The sequence below is a fragment of the Diplotaxodon limnothrissa genome, linkage group LG16 (assembly GCF_057381915.1).
Source record: "Diplotaxodon limnothrissa isolate DT_005_m linkage group LG16, D_limnothrissa_male_GT1.1, whole genome shotgun sequence".
In the NCBI taxonomy this organism is placed as follows: domain Eukaryota; kingdom Metazoa; phylum Chordata; class Actinopteri; order Cichliformes; family Cichlidae; genus Diplotaxodon; species Diplotaxodon limnothrissa.
This window is the reverse complement of record NC_140611.1, coordinates 19,208,526-19,224,252: the sequence shown is the minus strand read 5'-3', so window position 1 is coordinate 19,224,252 and position 15,727 is coordinate 19,208,526. Positions and strand designations below refer to the sequence as shown.

The following is a 15,727-nucleotide window of genomic DNA, read 5'->3' as shown; positions in this document are numbered from 1 at the left end:
GAAGGATCAGGTCAACAATCAATATTGGATGTCCGTGACTTAGAAAGACACCACCAGTGCTGAAAGATTTTAAAGCAACATATGCCTTACATATTTCAACAGCACAATGACAAACCACATATCGGATCTACAATATGGCCAGCATGGCTTTGTAGCAGAAGAGTGCGGGTGCTGAACTGGCCTGCCTGCACTCCAGACCTTTCATTGGCTGAAGACGCCTCGAGCGTCACAAAACAAAAAACATGACGAATCCTTTATCAGACAAGAATCGGTCAGCATTCCTCTCCTGAAAGTCCGACAGCTGGTCTTCTCAGTTCCCAGATGTTTACAGCCACACAATGGTAAACATAAACCCTGCCCCAACCTTTCTGAGACACGCAGCTCCCATCAAACTAAAAATGACCTTATTTTTTTCTTAAAATTGTACATTTTTTTCAGTTGCCTTCTCCACCCTATTGTGAATAAATAAACTCCAAAACTCATTTTTTATTTTTACACAGCATCCAAACTTTGTTGGAATTGGGGTTGTAATTTTGGGAGGGTGAGTTGAGTTGAGCGTTACCTCTGTGAGCTTGTAGCACTGCTCTGCTGTGCACTCGGCCTTGCTGGTAGGATTACTCAGAGCAAAGATGATTGGCCTCTCGTTGAAAGACGCCATGTCTTTAATTATCTTCTCTGTAAAGGCTCCTCCAATTGCAGCGACGCCTTTTCCAAAACAAGAACACGCCAGGTTCACCACAACAACGGCACTAACACGATGTATCAATGCTGGCATTTAAAGGACTCTGATCCTGGTTTAGTGAAATCTGTTTAAAATTAAAGCCTCAGTTTTTAGTTTTTAAGTTAGGATCCATTTCTTTTTGTAGTTATCTTAATTTATTTAACTTAATTTAAGTAACTTAAAAAATTATAACTTGAATGTTGAAACAACGCTGTCTTGTCATCCAAGTGGTTCTACAATTCTGGCAGTTCATCAAACATGCAGTGTTTGGAATTTAAACCAATAAACATTGAAAATACTGTTGAATTTGATGAATTGGGTTAAATGGAAAGAGAGAGAATTAGTTGATTTGTAGCAAATTACTAAGGTGTTACTGTAATAAACAAAGCTGGATGCAAGAAATTCACCTTAAATAGCGTTGTGTGTTTTCCTGTACCTGGTTGGGAATTAGTGTAAATGGTTAAATAAAAAAGGTTAAAAAAATAGTTTTACGTATGACACTGTGGATGTTTTTAGCCTTTAAAGTAATACAAAGCTAAAAAAAATCCCAGGATTTATCCACTGCATGCACTTTACTGAAGTAAACTCACCTATAATGGCAGTGGGTTTGATGGTGCTCACCACCTCCTCCAGCGTTTTGATTTGCGCGTGCTCATGAGCAAACTCCTCCTTCTCATGGTTTAGGTGGCTTCTTCCCTGTATTTGTGTATAAAGATCTTGTTTCACGACTCCACATCCAGCTGTTTTTTGCTTTAGGAAACACATGAGGAAATATTTTACCTTCACAATGAGGCCCTTTGAGTCCACCATCCAGATCTTCTTGGCAGCTTCTTCTTTACTCAATCCTTCCTTGGCCATGGCCATTATAAGCAGATGAGCAATACCCAAAGCAGCCTGGTGGGGAGAGAAAAGAAAAGAAAAATTCTCCATCTGCATTATAGTCCCCACTTTTAGATACAAACCTAATCTGAATAAATATTTAGGCTACGGTGGCACAAAGGCAGTTAGTGAATTCTGAATACGATGCCAGCACTACATTTAAAAAAACTGGGATTATGCTAGAAAGTAATGCTAAACAAATTGAGTTAATTTGTAATGGGAGAGGGTATTTAAAAAAAAAAAAAAACACCAATAAAAAAGATGGAGATAGCTGGACCACTCTGTGAAAGACTTGGTAATGAAATAGTCAAATGAAGGACATTTTTATTCATTGAGTTCTATTGACGTAGAACCCAATCATAACAATAGTCACCTCAAGGTCCTTTAGGCTGTAAAGTAAAGACCCTACAATGTTAGAGAGAAAACCCCCAACAACAAGATGATCCTCTATCAGCAGCACTTGGCGACAGTGGAAAGGAAAAACCCCCTTTTAACAGGAAGAAACCGGTGGCAGTACCAGGCTTAAGGAAAAGGAGCCTTTTGCCTCGATTGGTTGGTGGTGATGGGAAAGAGAAAAAGGAGAGCCCAGAGAGATGAGGGTGAGGAATAACCAAGGCGAGAGAAGAGCCAAATTTTAATGACATCCAGATGTGGTGTATAAACATCTGAGGCGATGTTCCAAAGAGATAAATGGAGAAAATTCACTCATGGGAAGCCACCCAGCCTCTTAGGACTTCCTCTGAGTCACCTATTCCAGCACTATAACTATATTTACATCATTATGGCCGAGTTACGACAATACCTGATCAGCCTATTACAACTGAGAGGTAAAAAGTAAAGGGTATTAAGCCTAATATTAAACGACGAAATGGTGTCTCCTAAAGCCAAACTGGCAGCTGGTGTTCTCCAGGTTATCACTCCAGGAACCACAAAATTCAACAAATTTTCACCAAAGAATTTGTGGATTTCATGATGCATCCATTCATTTTATTCTGCTTATCCAAGATCAGCTGATTTTATGATTCATTTTATCAAAAGCAGAGATAATTCTCTCTGCGAGAGACAACACAGAACCTTAAATGGTTGTGATCTTTAAAGCAAATAATATTTATTATTATTTATTTGCTAATAAACAATTTGCCAGTCTATTTTCATTAACAACAACCAATGCAAAATTTTAAAAAGTAAAGAAAAGACATAAGAAACACGTGTCAGCCATCAGAGCTGCCGGGCGTGACATGAACGATGAATAAATAACTACAAATAAAAATGTTAGGAAAATCTTTTTACATTTTGTGTTCCTGAAAAGAAAAGTTGCTTGCTATATTAGAATATTGAATTTATAAAAATCACCAAATATGTGATTTAGGGCCTAGCATTACAAACAGACACTGTGCTGCAGTGTTAATAACTCCCTTAAAACCACTTTCACTGGTGGCTGGGCTCGTTCAAGATGGAATGAGGTGAAGTGGAAAACTGTCCCATGACCCAAAAATCCAAAACTGAAATTTTCCTAGAAAGTTATGGAAGCTGTATTCTCTAAACTCAAAAGAATAACGACCATCTTATTCGTCAGTTCGCACACATTTCGAAAGCTGGGACGCTACAGAGGTGCATTAGTGGACATGTCATGTGAATCTCCACATCTGTGCACCATTAATGGCAGACTGTATATATATATATATATATACACAGCTAATGGCAGGGTTCATACACATTTTTCAGGGTCAAATTCAAGCACTTTGTAAGCACATTCAAGGTCAATTTTCAAGCTTTTCCAGCATATTACCAAAAAAGAAGAAAGCATGTTTCACTTTGCATCACCTCAGTAAGACCTTCAAGATAATTGAAACAAATCATCTTAGGTCGACTTAAATGTCTTTTGTTCCCCTTTTGTTAAAAGAGAAAAATGCAGCACACAAAAATAGTGAAAAAGGAAACGGTTGCCTTACATGCATATAGTGTACAAACTCAAAAAACACATTCCTCTTAAAAATTAAGATGAGCAAATGTGAACAAATCAACTTGTTAGAGATCTTCATCTCCATGTAAATAAACAACAACCAAGAAAACAACACCAAAACTGCACCAAACACCACAAACACCAACAAATGAATGTCTTCTCATCAGATATTGAAGCTTCTTTCCTGTGTGACATTAAAAATAGGAGACAGATGTTTGTTTGTTTTTTTGTTCTTTTTAACTAGTTAAGCACCCACGCCCAGAAAAATGGTAAATGGCCTGTATTTGTACAGCGCTTTATTTTACTAAGGAAAGCGCTTTACACGTTCCGTCATCCACCCATTCACGCACACATTCACACACTGGTGATGGCAAGCTACATTGTAGCTACAGCCACCCTGGGGCGCACTGACAGAGGCGAGGCTGCCGGACACTGGCGCCACCGGGCCCTCTGACCACCACCAGTAGGCAACGGGCAAAGTGTCTTGCCCAAGGACACAACGGCCGAGACTGTCCAAGCCGGGGCTCGAATCAGCAACCTTCCGATTACAAGGCAAACTCCTAACTCTTGAGCCACGATCGCCCAGTGGGGACATTTCATTTTTGAGCAGGAAGCTCCCCCTTTTTGTTATACTCTTTAGATCAGGGGTCGGCAACCTGCGGCTCCGGAGCCGCATGCGGCTCTTTAGTCCTTATAGTGCGGCTCCGCGTGGTTTGGGAAAATAAATTAGAAGTATTTAGCTGAAGTGTATTTTATTTATGTTAGTTCTTTTTTTTGTTAACTTGTAGTTCTAAATTGGAAGATTATTGTGATTTTGCAATATACAAATAAAATTATATTTTGTTATTTTTTCATCGCTCAAAATAAGCGTCACACTCGCGGAAGCCGGTGTACCCGGCGAAAAGCAAAACACAGAAACAATCGATGAGCTGAGAAATCTCATCCTGGAGAAAAAAGCGCTTGTGGAAAAGTGCATGAAAAAAAAAAGAAAAAGTGGTTCCACTTGTTCCGGAGGAGAGATGCTACTGCTTCCTCACCTGATGTAGCCTCGTCTTGCTCCACCTCTGTTAACCCCCCCCAACCAGTGCCGGCAGTTAACTGTCCCCTCCTGAGCCTGGTTCTGCCGGAGGTTTCTGCCTGTTTAAAGGCAGTTTTTCCTCCCCACTGTCTCCTCTGCCTTTTTTCTTTATTTACTTGCTTGTTTAACTTTTTTTCCCAACTTATCTAAATAATAAACCAATTGAATTTATCCTTTGAGTATTTTTCATCTCATCTTTACAGAATTTTTCTAAAACATTTTCAAACATTCAGATCTGTCTTTTATTTTCTTCTTGAAACCTAAATGGAGAAACACATTGTGCACTTTACTTCTCAAAGAAAAATGCTGCTTTCTCATTATTTTTTAATGTAGTGCTGGCATCAAATTACAAATCTAGTGTATAGCATGTTTTCTTATTCAAAACACAGTAAAATCTGGCATTTTGTCTTTCAAACATTTTTTTTGTAAAAGTAAATGAAACCCTTTGTCATTCCAATTTGACAGAAGGCACTGTTTTCCTATCTCTCGGGGATTAAGGACAGTTATTTTTGCTCCAAACACCATAAAATCCTAGAGAGCAAATCCTCTTACCTCGCCTGCCCCTTGGAAGACAAAAGTGTGGTCTGACAATTTGTTCTTGGTGATCTTTAAAGCTGCTAAGATCCCTGCAACAGCTACAGAAGCCGTGCCTGCAGGAAAAACAAAACACTCGTGATTGCAGTCTGAAGTCTCTCTCATGATCTCTTACAGTGAAACGCTGTACAAACAACAAACAGAAAAGGATTTGTATGAAAGTGGTCAGGTAGAAGAACGTGGTTGAAAATCAGTGGGAAAAAGCAGTCAATGTCCAGAGAAAACCCTCAGGTTAACTCTCACTGATGAGGTGAGAGTTAATAGTTAACAGGTGAACTGTGAGTGCACGATGACAATACGGAAAGTAAAGATGGTGAAATTTAAATAAATACTTTTTGATGTGTTGAAGTGAAACTTTGTAACTATTGAAAGAAAATTAAAGGGGCAACATTATCAGAACTGACACTGATGTTTTTAAATTTCCATGTGTGGTTTTCTTCAGCTAGTATGACCTGTTACTTTAATTACAAAGCATTAGTTTGACTTTTATTTGTATGACCTGCGTCACTGTACTAAACAGCCAGAAAGTAGCTGATCTTGGACTTAAGAAGTTTGCTGAAGCAGCAGCTATTTGATTTCCTCTAAGTAACCTGATGCGTTACAGTAACAAAGATAAAGTTTTTCTGATTTCCTTTTTGTTGCAGAACTAAAATGATGATCATCACTGGGGAACAGTTGGTGCTTTATGACTTAGGCTAGTGAGGGCAAATATAACCGCCTGTTTAGAGTAAGCTGCTTTATTTTTACTTCTTTGTTTCATTTTTAGTTTTGAGTCTTCACAGAATCTTGATCTGTGTTGGCTACGTTTTCGTTTGCTGTCTGAAGCATTGTATTTCTGAAACAGGAATCCTGAAATGAGGAAGATTTCAGAAATTTTTTACCCAACTGAACCCATCAACATATTGTAGTGTATATTATAAAAGGTAAGACGCTCCTGGCTGTAACGCCATGAGTAATAAAGCACCTTGGATGTCGTCGTTGAAGGTACAGTATCGATTTCTGTACTTGTTGAGGATGCGAAATGCGTTGCTGTTGGCGAAATCCTCAAACTGTATGAGGCAGTTCATCCCGTACCTGTGGAGGAACAGCGTGGTTAGTCTGACATCAGCACTGCCTCCTCATCCTTCATTCACCTGTGCTTTCACTTACTTATCTGTCACTGCTTGCATGAACTCATCAATCAGTTCATCATACTCCTTTCCTCTGATTCTCTTGTGCTTCAGTCCAATGTACAGAGGGTCATTGAGCAGTGCCTGAACGGAAGGACGTTTAACAGGTCAGCAAATTAATGAAAGACTTAAACCGTGCATGCATGCATCGACATCTGTAAACTATTGCCAGATCTTTGATGAACCAGGTTTTATGAGCTGCTATACTAGCTCATAAAACCTGATTGCTCTGAGGTCATGCTCACCTGGTTGTCTGTGCCAACATCCAGTAGCACAGGGAGACACTGCTGTGGCCGAACCCCACCGCAGGCTGTGTAGAGCGCCAGCTTCCCCACAGGAATGCCCATCCCATAGCTGCCCAGGTCCCCCAGGCCAAGGATACGCTCCCCATCAGTCACTACAATGGCCTGTGGATGAAGGCAAACACTTTCACTAACGTGTCTGAGACATTATTTTCTCAGAAATCAGCAGCCGCCAGATTAATTGCGTGCCGTTTACCTTTATGTCTTCTTCTGGCCAGGAGTTGAGCATCGTGGCAATGTGGCCTCGGTCATGGATGGTGATGAAGAGTCCTCTGTAAATGAGTCAAGTGATGATACAAGTAGTTAAATCTGTTTTCCGACTGACACTGACGCCGATGCACATGCATACCAAAAACGGCACAAAAATGAGCCCAAAACAAGCATGAGAACAAGGAAAAAAACATTTAAGCCGATGCTCAGTGTGGGGCTCAAATCTAACCCATTTATTTTAATTAAAGCAAATATCTAACCCAGCACTAGCAAGGTGTACCTAATGAAGTGGCTGATGAGTGGAATGAAGTTTACCTTGGTCTCCTGAAGGCGAGTCCATATTGCTGGCAAGCCAGGCCGACAGTGGGAGTGTAGACGATTGGCATGAACTCCTCGATGTCAGAGGTCAGCAAACGGTAGAACAACTTCTCATTCCTGTCCTGTAGTGTCATCAACAGGATGTACCTGAGACAGAAAAAAACATTATGATGTGTTTCAGAAACGCAGTAGGCCATTTCTGATCTAAATATTTCTGTATAATTACAATGTGTCTAGTACAAAAATTCCCTAAAACCCCTTTTAAAAATTATTATTTTTTTGCATATTTAACCATTATTTGGCTAAACGCAGTGAGATGCTGGTCGTTTGATTCAGTGAACCGCTTTGTTCAAGACTGAAATCTGGACAAAATTTTGGGAACTGAGGAAAACTTCTCCCGTGGTTTTGTGCCGTTCTTGTTTCATGTAAGATTTCAGTTGCTCAAAGGTTTGTGGCTGTTTTAGACTGCAGGCAGGTCGGTTAACACTCTGACTCTACTACAGGGCCATACTGTTTTTTGAAAAGCACCGCTTTGGTATTACTGCATTTTTGCACCATTGTGGCTTTAATATTTTAACCAAACAGTTTTAATGACTTGGAAAGAGTCACATATGATGTGTGAAACAACCACAAGTCTGGACACTGCTTTGAAAGCATTTAGCGGGAGCCCTGATAAGCAGCATGTTCAGTGGGTCAACCTCACTGAACTTCTGCAGCTGTCGTGTGGTTTCCATCTTGAACAGCACCAGCTTTATTGTTAATGAGTCTGTTCTCTCACTTGTCCAGAGGATTGGTGCGTGTTTCGTAGCTCTTCATGACGCGCAGGACTTGGACATCCTGGGACAGGAAGCAGGGGGGTAGCAAGCCGTGGATACCCAGTTGTAAGCGCTCCTCCAGGGTGAATGCCATTCCCTGTAGGGCGGAAGAAGGCCGATTATGTAACGCTAAACTAAGTAACCAACTCAGTCAATCCAGACCACAATGACTCATCCTTTAGGCATCACAATTTTGAGCTTAATTATGAGTTAGTCATATACAAGCACGGTGGCCTTTTCCATGTTTTTTTCTTTATGTAAACCGGTTGCCATCTTTGCACTGAAAACAAATGCAGAGCAAAAAGAACACGTAGTAAACAACAGGAGAAGGAGACTGACGTTTTTTTTCTGGTCAGCAGACTTGTACCCTTCTGCCTTCTGGTTACAGTTACTGTTGCTGCTCTCCTCCCTCCACGCTGGCATTCTTCCCACAAAGAGTGCTCATAGGTGGGGGTGTGGGGTTTAATCTATTTATTCTGCCCAATAGTAAAGGGAGCCTGAACCCACTCCCCTGTCAGCTCGACTTCTCTTTCCTCCTCGTCCCTTCCTTTGATTCTTCCTCTAGTGAAAACACTGACCTACATGGGGAAAAAACTGGCCTTTCTAGGCTCAGCTTGTTTTTCTGTGGGTCTTCATGAGCCCATGTCCTGCAAATTATTCATGCTGGCAGAGTGGGGGGTGAAATATGATAGTGCTATTTACAACTATTACTCCTAGAGTTATTACACAAGCTGCACGCTTTGCATTTTAATTGCGAGTTGCATGCCACGTGGCACCACCGTGCTCGACAATGGGTTCTGCAGCTTAGGGCAGGTCGTTAAATGGAAACGATGATTCATTAGTACATTAAATAACAAAAAAGATTGGCGTTGAACAGAAAGAAGGAAGGACAACTGTATGGAAAACATTTTAATGTATTCCTGGAAGCAGAGGTGACTGAGAAGAAAGTCACAGATTAACAAAGATGTGCAAAACCTATCAGAGCGAGCAAGTAAAGAGGCGCTAAAGTAAACCCATTAAGGTGACACGCCTCACCAGGAGTTATAATCAACCCACGTTACACACAGCATGTTAGCACACGGAGGAGAAAGTGAAGCTGAAAATGTGGGCTTGTGTGTGAGCTGTAAAGTGCTATTAGCTTAACCTTTAATCAGACCTTATCATTGGTAAAAGATTAAAAGCTGTAATATAGTTTTACAGCACAATACAGCGAAGGGTACAATGAGATTCACATGAACTAATTCAGTTAAATGTGTTTTTTTTTAGTTGGGTGAGGGAAGGGGGACTGATTTGGACTGTAACACTGTGTGATCAGAGCTCATCTGGTTTCTATGGAAACACTGAGTGCAGACTGCATACTGTCATCTGTGCTGTTTGACAGAAAGTTTGAAACACAAAGATTTCACTCGGTAGTTTGAAAAGTTGTTTTTTTCATCTAAGCGGGGCTTCACTTCCTGATTGCTTGCACTTAACTGACCTATGAATCAGCACGTAGCTGCTGACTCGACACCAGCGCTGGTGGAAGGAAACATGACCGACCTGATATCAAGCAAAATCTGGTGTTTTTGCAGTGCTAGCAAGGCACAAAAAAGTACTCTCTCTGTGAATTCACTTTTTGAAAATGGTGACAGTCTATGTATTTATTACACTCCACAAGGAGAGACAAAGGCAGAGTACGACAGATGTTACAGGAATCTGTAGAAAGACCATTCACAGCTATGTCAGTCTACTATGTTGTATAAATAGGAAGTGCTGTGGCATTCATAGTTTACTTAGGAGCAGTTCAGAATGTGATATTTTTATTGTACTCTCTGTTTATGTTCCCTCACCATCATACATGGTATGCGGGACATCATGTGGCCTGTAGACACAGCTGTGTGACCCAGGCTGGGTTTAAGAAATATGGTTCCTTGCAGTAGTTTGACATCAAAGTTAAAAAAGTATATTAATGTCCTTTGTTATGGCCTTAAAATTATGCGCTTGCTACTACCTCGGTGCCTTTTGTGATGCTTCCCCCCCCCCCCAAGCGTTGCTCATAAATGTCAAATCTTTGGTCATTTTACCATTTCACCTTATGTTACACACCCAAAAGAAATACATTTACATTACGATTAGGCTTTGATTATGAAGCCACTATCAGCTCTGGCATATGGCCTCTGTGTGCGTCTGTGTGTAATACAAACAACATCACACACATTATTCATTAGCTGTGTTACATCAACAGAAGCAACTAAAATCATTTAAAGGCACACAACAGGCAAATCACATCTACATGGATCTAAAGTAGAAGTGACTGATCCATAATAATAATAAGCATAATCTGCAGTGGAAAACTCACTGTATGCCGTCATTACCTGATATTAAACATATGCACGAAGCATTGTAAGATGTGCTGCTTTCCTCACTCTGGATTGGGGAAGCTGTAATACAGGACAGGCGTGTGCTCACCTTGTTGAGGTAGGGGTTTCTGGTGATGTCGTAGCCCCTCTTCTTGGTATTGACGGTGGGCTTGCGGCTTGTCCCGGAGTGGCAGACCCGCACAGCTTGGAAAGAGGCCCTGTCGGCCGACAGGACCCCTGCAGCCGGGGCACCTGAAAGGACCCTCATCATCCCGCCTGTGGCCGTGCGCCTGCACAGGGACAGTGCGGCTCTTCCTGGGAGAGAGTTCATGCTGCCAGAGGGTAGCAAAGACACAGAATACATGCTGTGAATAATACGGGTTCAGCTGATCCTGCACTGCAAGAGAGTCTGACCCGGGTCACCAACTAAGATAAACAACAGGTGCTCCGGTCTCAGCAGACCTCACACATACAGTGATAGCACTGAAATGAGTCAGTGATGAAGACTAAAGCCGCTGCGATAGGCATGTTTTTACAGAAACCTTGCTCCGTGGCGCTAAGCTAACAGCAGCTTTTCTTTACCGGCGGAATGCTGTCAAGCTGCTAATGCTAGCTAGCATGTGGCTAATACTTCGTTAGCCGCTGCCCTCACCTGAAATCTACGAAAAGCTGCTGTCCACCTGACTTCTGTCTTCACAGGCAGACGCTGTGTCTTCTCTGGCCGGGTACTCCGGTTGTTTTTTTTTGTTTTTTTGTTTTTTTTTACTTGACGCTGGGGAGGGTGGTGGTGGTGAGGGGAGGAAGGAGGATCGACAGCTAACAGCTGATCCAGACTCACTTCCCTCCTTCAGTCAGCCTCTCCAATCAGCTTGCAGCCTAACCCACTTTCCCCCCTCACAGTCTCCATCCTCACAGCCTCCATCTTCAGCATCTGCACATAGAAATGACACTTTAAGCTCCGTGGATTGGATTACCAAGGAGAACCGCAGTCTGTTTTTAATAGTAGAAGCATGCGCATAAAGTGAATGTTTGCACTTGATCTTCCTGATCACCTATATGCAAGTACATTGAAAGTCACTGTAAGCCACATTTATTGAAAAAAATAAAAATAAAAAATCAGTTCCCTGGCACCAACTGACATTTCAAAAGCCTTAGTCACGACCAGTGACTGTGTAAATAAATATACATGTTTTCAACAGTCACTGGTCATGACACCGCGCGAAAATAAAACATAGAAGATAAAACCATCTGTGGTCACAGGTCATATTAAAATGTGCTGGCTCCCTCTGCTGCAGCCTGACAGTATCTACAAATCTAGAGCACTTGGGAAAGACTTCATGTAGTGAACAACATGCTTTGCCTGAGTGGTGATACCCCGGAGCACTGTTGCCTACAAGTACAAGATACACAGCAGTATAAATGGAATATTCAGACCTCCAGTGAAAGGATCTACCACCATTTTCTGGCTGCTCCTGGTAGTAAATGCTACAAGTAGCTCATCTGCCTCCATCCAGGCCTTGATGAGGGATGAGGGAAGGTTTATTTTGATTGGTATATTACCACTTTTGCCTTCAGAACTGCCTTAAATCTTTGCGACATAGAGTCAAAAAGGTGCTGGAAATATTTCTCAGAGATTTTGGTCCATATTAACATGACAAGATCACACAGTTGCTGCTCGTGTTCCACCTGATGACAACGGTGCTCTACTGGATTAAGGCCATTTAAGTACAATGAGCTCACTGTCTGAGATGATCTAAAACAAAAGCAGCCATTAGAAGATGGGTAAACTGCTCATACAGGGATGGACACAATCAGCAACAATCAGAAGTGCAGCTTGCCACCAGAGGAGGCAGACAACATCTTGGGACCCCAGGTTAGTGGGTTTGACTTTAAACGTCAGCAGTGGCAACATGTAAAGTTTCCAAGGACAGTAGAAAAGACCTTAAGTGGGTTGAACAAAAAGATTGCATAAAAGTGTGAAGAACTAGTTTTGTCTTCAACAAGTGAAATGCATATTCAATTGGGTTAAGATCAGGTGACTGGTCTGGCCATTCAAGAATATTCCACTTTAATAAACTCCTGGGTTGCTTTGGCTGTATGTTTTGGGTCATTGTCAGTCTGTATTATGAAATGGCATCCAGTCAATTTGACTGCATTTAAAAACCTCAGAATTCATCTGGCTGGTTCTGTCCTGTGCCACATCATCATAAATACTAGTGTCTCAGTGCCAGTGGCAGCCATGCATGCCCAAGCCATCACACTGCCTCTGCCATGTTTTACAGATGTTTTGGTATGCCTTGGATCATGAGCTGTTCCATGCATGCTTTTTTCTTGCCATCATTCTGGTAGAGGTTGATCTTGCTTTCATTTGTCCAATGAATTTCTGTTTTCCCATCTTAAGGATGGCTTGTTTCACCTGCATAAAGAACTCCTTTAACCACATTTTTCACAAAATCTTCCAAATGCAAGCACCACACCTCAAATCAACTCCAGGCCATTTAGTTGTTTAATAGATAATGACATACCCTCAAATCAAAGCTGAGAGTCTACACATTATGTCCATTTGTTTTAGCATGTATTTAATGTTTTGGCTGCTCTAGGACAGTAATAATAAGGCATATTTTATTTCATTCATTTATTGTAGTGTGTACCATTTATGCACGCATGTACAGTAGATGATTCTGTGGAAAATTAAGTTGGAAAAAAGTTTGAATTCAATTCCTACTATGCTACATTTCTTTGTACAAACCTCAGTATCTTCAGTTACATTTGGTTAGACAAGTACAACTACAGAGAGCTGAAAGCCACTTCTCTCTGTCATATTTTCAGCAAACCTGCCTATGCATGCCCACAGTGGCCAGGTGTGGATGGGTTTTATGGGCAGGGCAAAGCCAAGTTGTCCCTCGCAGACCACAAATGGGTGTGCCCACACACAGCCCAGGGGTTTGTGTGGTTTTGGAGCCCCTGTGTAGGTTTTCTGTGGGCGCAAGTCAATATAGGCTAGGTCATGTTTTCCTCAATTTATTATGTTAAGATTAAAATGTTGTATTTATGTTAAGACCAACTTAAATTACACTATAACATAAATAATAACTGCAGCCAGATGCCTCTGGAATATTTTTACATTGTTGTAATATGAATGATCTGAGAACTTCTTCCACCACAGGCTTCAGTTTTGATTGAGAACAGTTGAGAAATACAGTGGGGCTTTTCAAAACAGTCCTCTCTGGTGACATCTGGTGGCCAAAAATATGAAGAACCGCTTGAATCCACAAAATAAAACCAACTGCTTCATTAAGATTGCCCGCTGTACAGAGTGGAATTCTATCTGATATTGGGCCGCCGTTGTGTTGCTTTGAACGTGTATTTTTTTTTTTTTTTTTTTGGTGGTTAAAAAAAAATGGTTTATTTGTTTAATAAATAATTTTGACCAGTAAACTCTCCTTGTTTAAACATGCACCATTGTGTGGTCTTTCTTTGCTTGAGACTTCTTGATGTTGGTAAATACAATAATTGAAAAATACCACGTTACATATGATAATGTACAACACATTATGGAGTATGCTTCTGCTGTGAGGTCCTGCCTCCATGCACTTATGCAATTAACCGCTAGACGGGTATATATATAAATAATATTATATTAGGGAAATTTTCCCAGACATATTTTTGACCTGGGGGTAGAATTGATTGTGAAATGGAAATTGCTTATGAACTTGCAAATGAAAAACATGATGCATTTAAAGTAGCCCTTTTTCATTTTTATTTAAGAAGAGAATTTGTTCCACTGTGCGATGGCCGAACCTGTTCCTTTTCGTGGCGATAATTTCTCCTGCCTTAAGGAAAATCCCTTCACATGGCCCAGAGGAGGCTGGAGCGCACAGAAACTGGTAGAGATGCAGTTATACAGTCTAACTGGGCCCCACCAACTATTAGCTAAAGAGAATAAATAAATTCAATCGCTGCACATTTGGCAGACTAACATTTTCAGATTAATTAAACAATAAAATATATATTTTACAACATTACATGTAAAGAGTCAAGTGAAAGTTTTTCTACCGAAGCAGTTAGGTTCTAAATGAAGCTTCGGACGTCACTGATCACATGACTCTGGCCAAACGAAGCAAGCTTCGACACAGTGCTTCTGAAGCAGTGTGCTGATTTTTTTGACACACGCACCGGAGCTTCAAGCGGGCCATCACTACCTCAAACAGTCAGACTCCAAACTCTGCCATGGCCAAGACCAAAGAGCTTTCGAAGGACACCAGGAAAAGTATTGTAGACCTGCACCAGACTGGGAAGAGTGAATCTACAATAGGCAAGCAGCTTGGTGTGAAAAAATCAACTGTGGGAGCAATCATCAGAAAATGGAAGACATACAAGACCACTGATAATCTCCCTCGATCTGGGGCTCCACGCAAGATCTCATCCCGTGGGGTCAAAATGATCATGAGAACGGTGAGCAAAGATCCCAGAACCACACGGGGGGACCTGGTGAATGACCTGCAGAGAGCTGGGACCAAAGTAACAAAGGTCACCATCAGTAACACACTACAACGGCAGGGAATCAAATCCCGCAGTGCCAGACGTGTTCCGCTGCTGAAGCCAGTGCATGTCCAGGCCCGTCCGAAGTTTGCCAGAGAGCACATGGATGATACAGCAGAGGATTGGGAGAATGTCATGTGGTCAGATGAAACCAAAGTAGAACTTTTTGGTATAAACTCAACTCGTCGTGTTTGGAGGAAGAAGAATACTGAGTTGCATCCCAAGAACACCATACCTACTGTGAAGCATGGGGGTGGAAACATCATGCTATGGGGCTGTTTTTCTGCCAAGGGGACAGGACGACTGATCCGTGTTAAGGACAGAATGAATGGGGCCATGTATCGTGAGATTTTGAGCCAAAACCTCCTTCCATCAGTGAGAACTTTGAAGATGAAACGAGGCTGGGTCTTCCAACATGACAATCATCCAAAACACACCGCCCGGGCAACAAAGGAGTGGCTCCGTAAGAAGCATTTGAAAGTCCTGGAGTGGCCTAGCCAGTCTCCAGACCTCAACCCCATAGAAAATCTGTGGCGGGAGTTGAAAGTCCGTGTTGCTCGGCGACAGCCCCAAAACATCACTGCTCTCGAGAAGATCTGCATGGAGGAATGGGCCAAAATACCAGCTACTGTGTGTGCAAACCTGGTAAAGACCTATAGTAAACGTTTGACCTCTGTTATTGCCAACAAAGGTTATGTTACAAAGTATTGAGTTGTATTTTTGTTATTGACCAAATACTTATTTTCCACCCTGATTTACGAATAAATTCTTTACAAATCCTACCATGTGGATTCATG

The 15,727-nt window shown here is 41.5% G+C and overlaps 1 protein-coding gene across 1 annotated transcript in view; it reads right to left on the bottom strand.

Annotated features, from left to right (window-relative positions):
• Positions 1-11,264, bottom strand: part of me3 (malic enzyme 3, NADP(+)-dependent, mitochondrial) — a 13,675-nt gene extending 2,411 nt beyond the window's left edge. The window contains exons 1-12 of the mRNA XM_085375096.1: positions 11,041-11,264; positions 10,498-10,720; positions 8,013-8,146; positions 7,232-7,381; positions 6,903-6,978; positions 6,650-6,811; positions 6,385-6,488; positions 6,200-6,309; positions 5,194-5,291; positions 1,502-1,615; positions 1,312-1,417; positions 563-705 (exon numbers count right to left, since the gene is read on the bottom strand). Of these exons, the coding sequence (XP_085231222.1) occupies positions 563-705; positions 1,312-1,417; positions 1,502-1,615; positions 5,194-5,291; positions 6,200-6,309; positions 6,385-6,488; positions 6,650-6,811; positions 6,903-6,978; positions 7,232-7,381; positions 8,013-8,146; positions 10,498-10,719 (1,419 nt within the window). The 5' untranslated portion in view covers position 10,720; positions 11,041-11,264. The remainder of the gene's footprint in view (positions 1-562; positions 706-1,311; positions 1,418-1,501; positions 1,616-5,193; positions 5,292-6,199; positions 6,310-6,384; positions 6,489-6,649; positions 6,812-6,902; positions 6,979-7,231; positions 7,382-8,012; positions 8,147-10,497; positions 10,721-11,040) is intronic.
• Between the last annotated feature and the right edge of the window lie 4,463 nt (positions 11,265-15,727).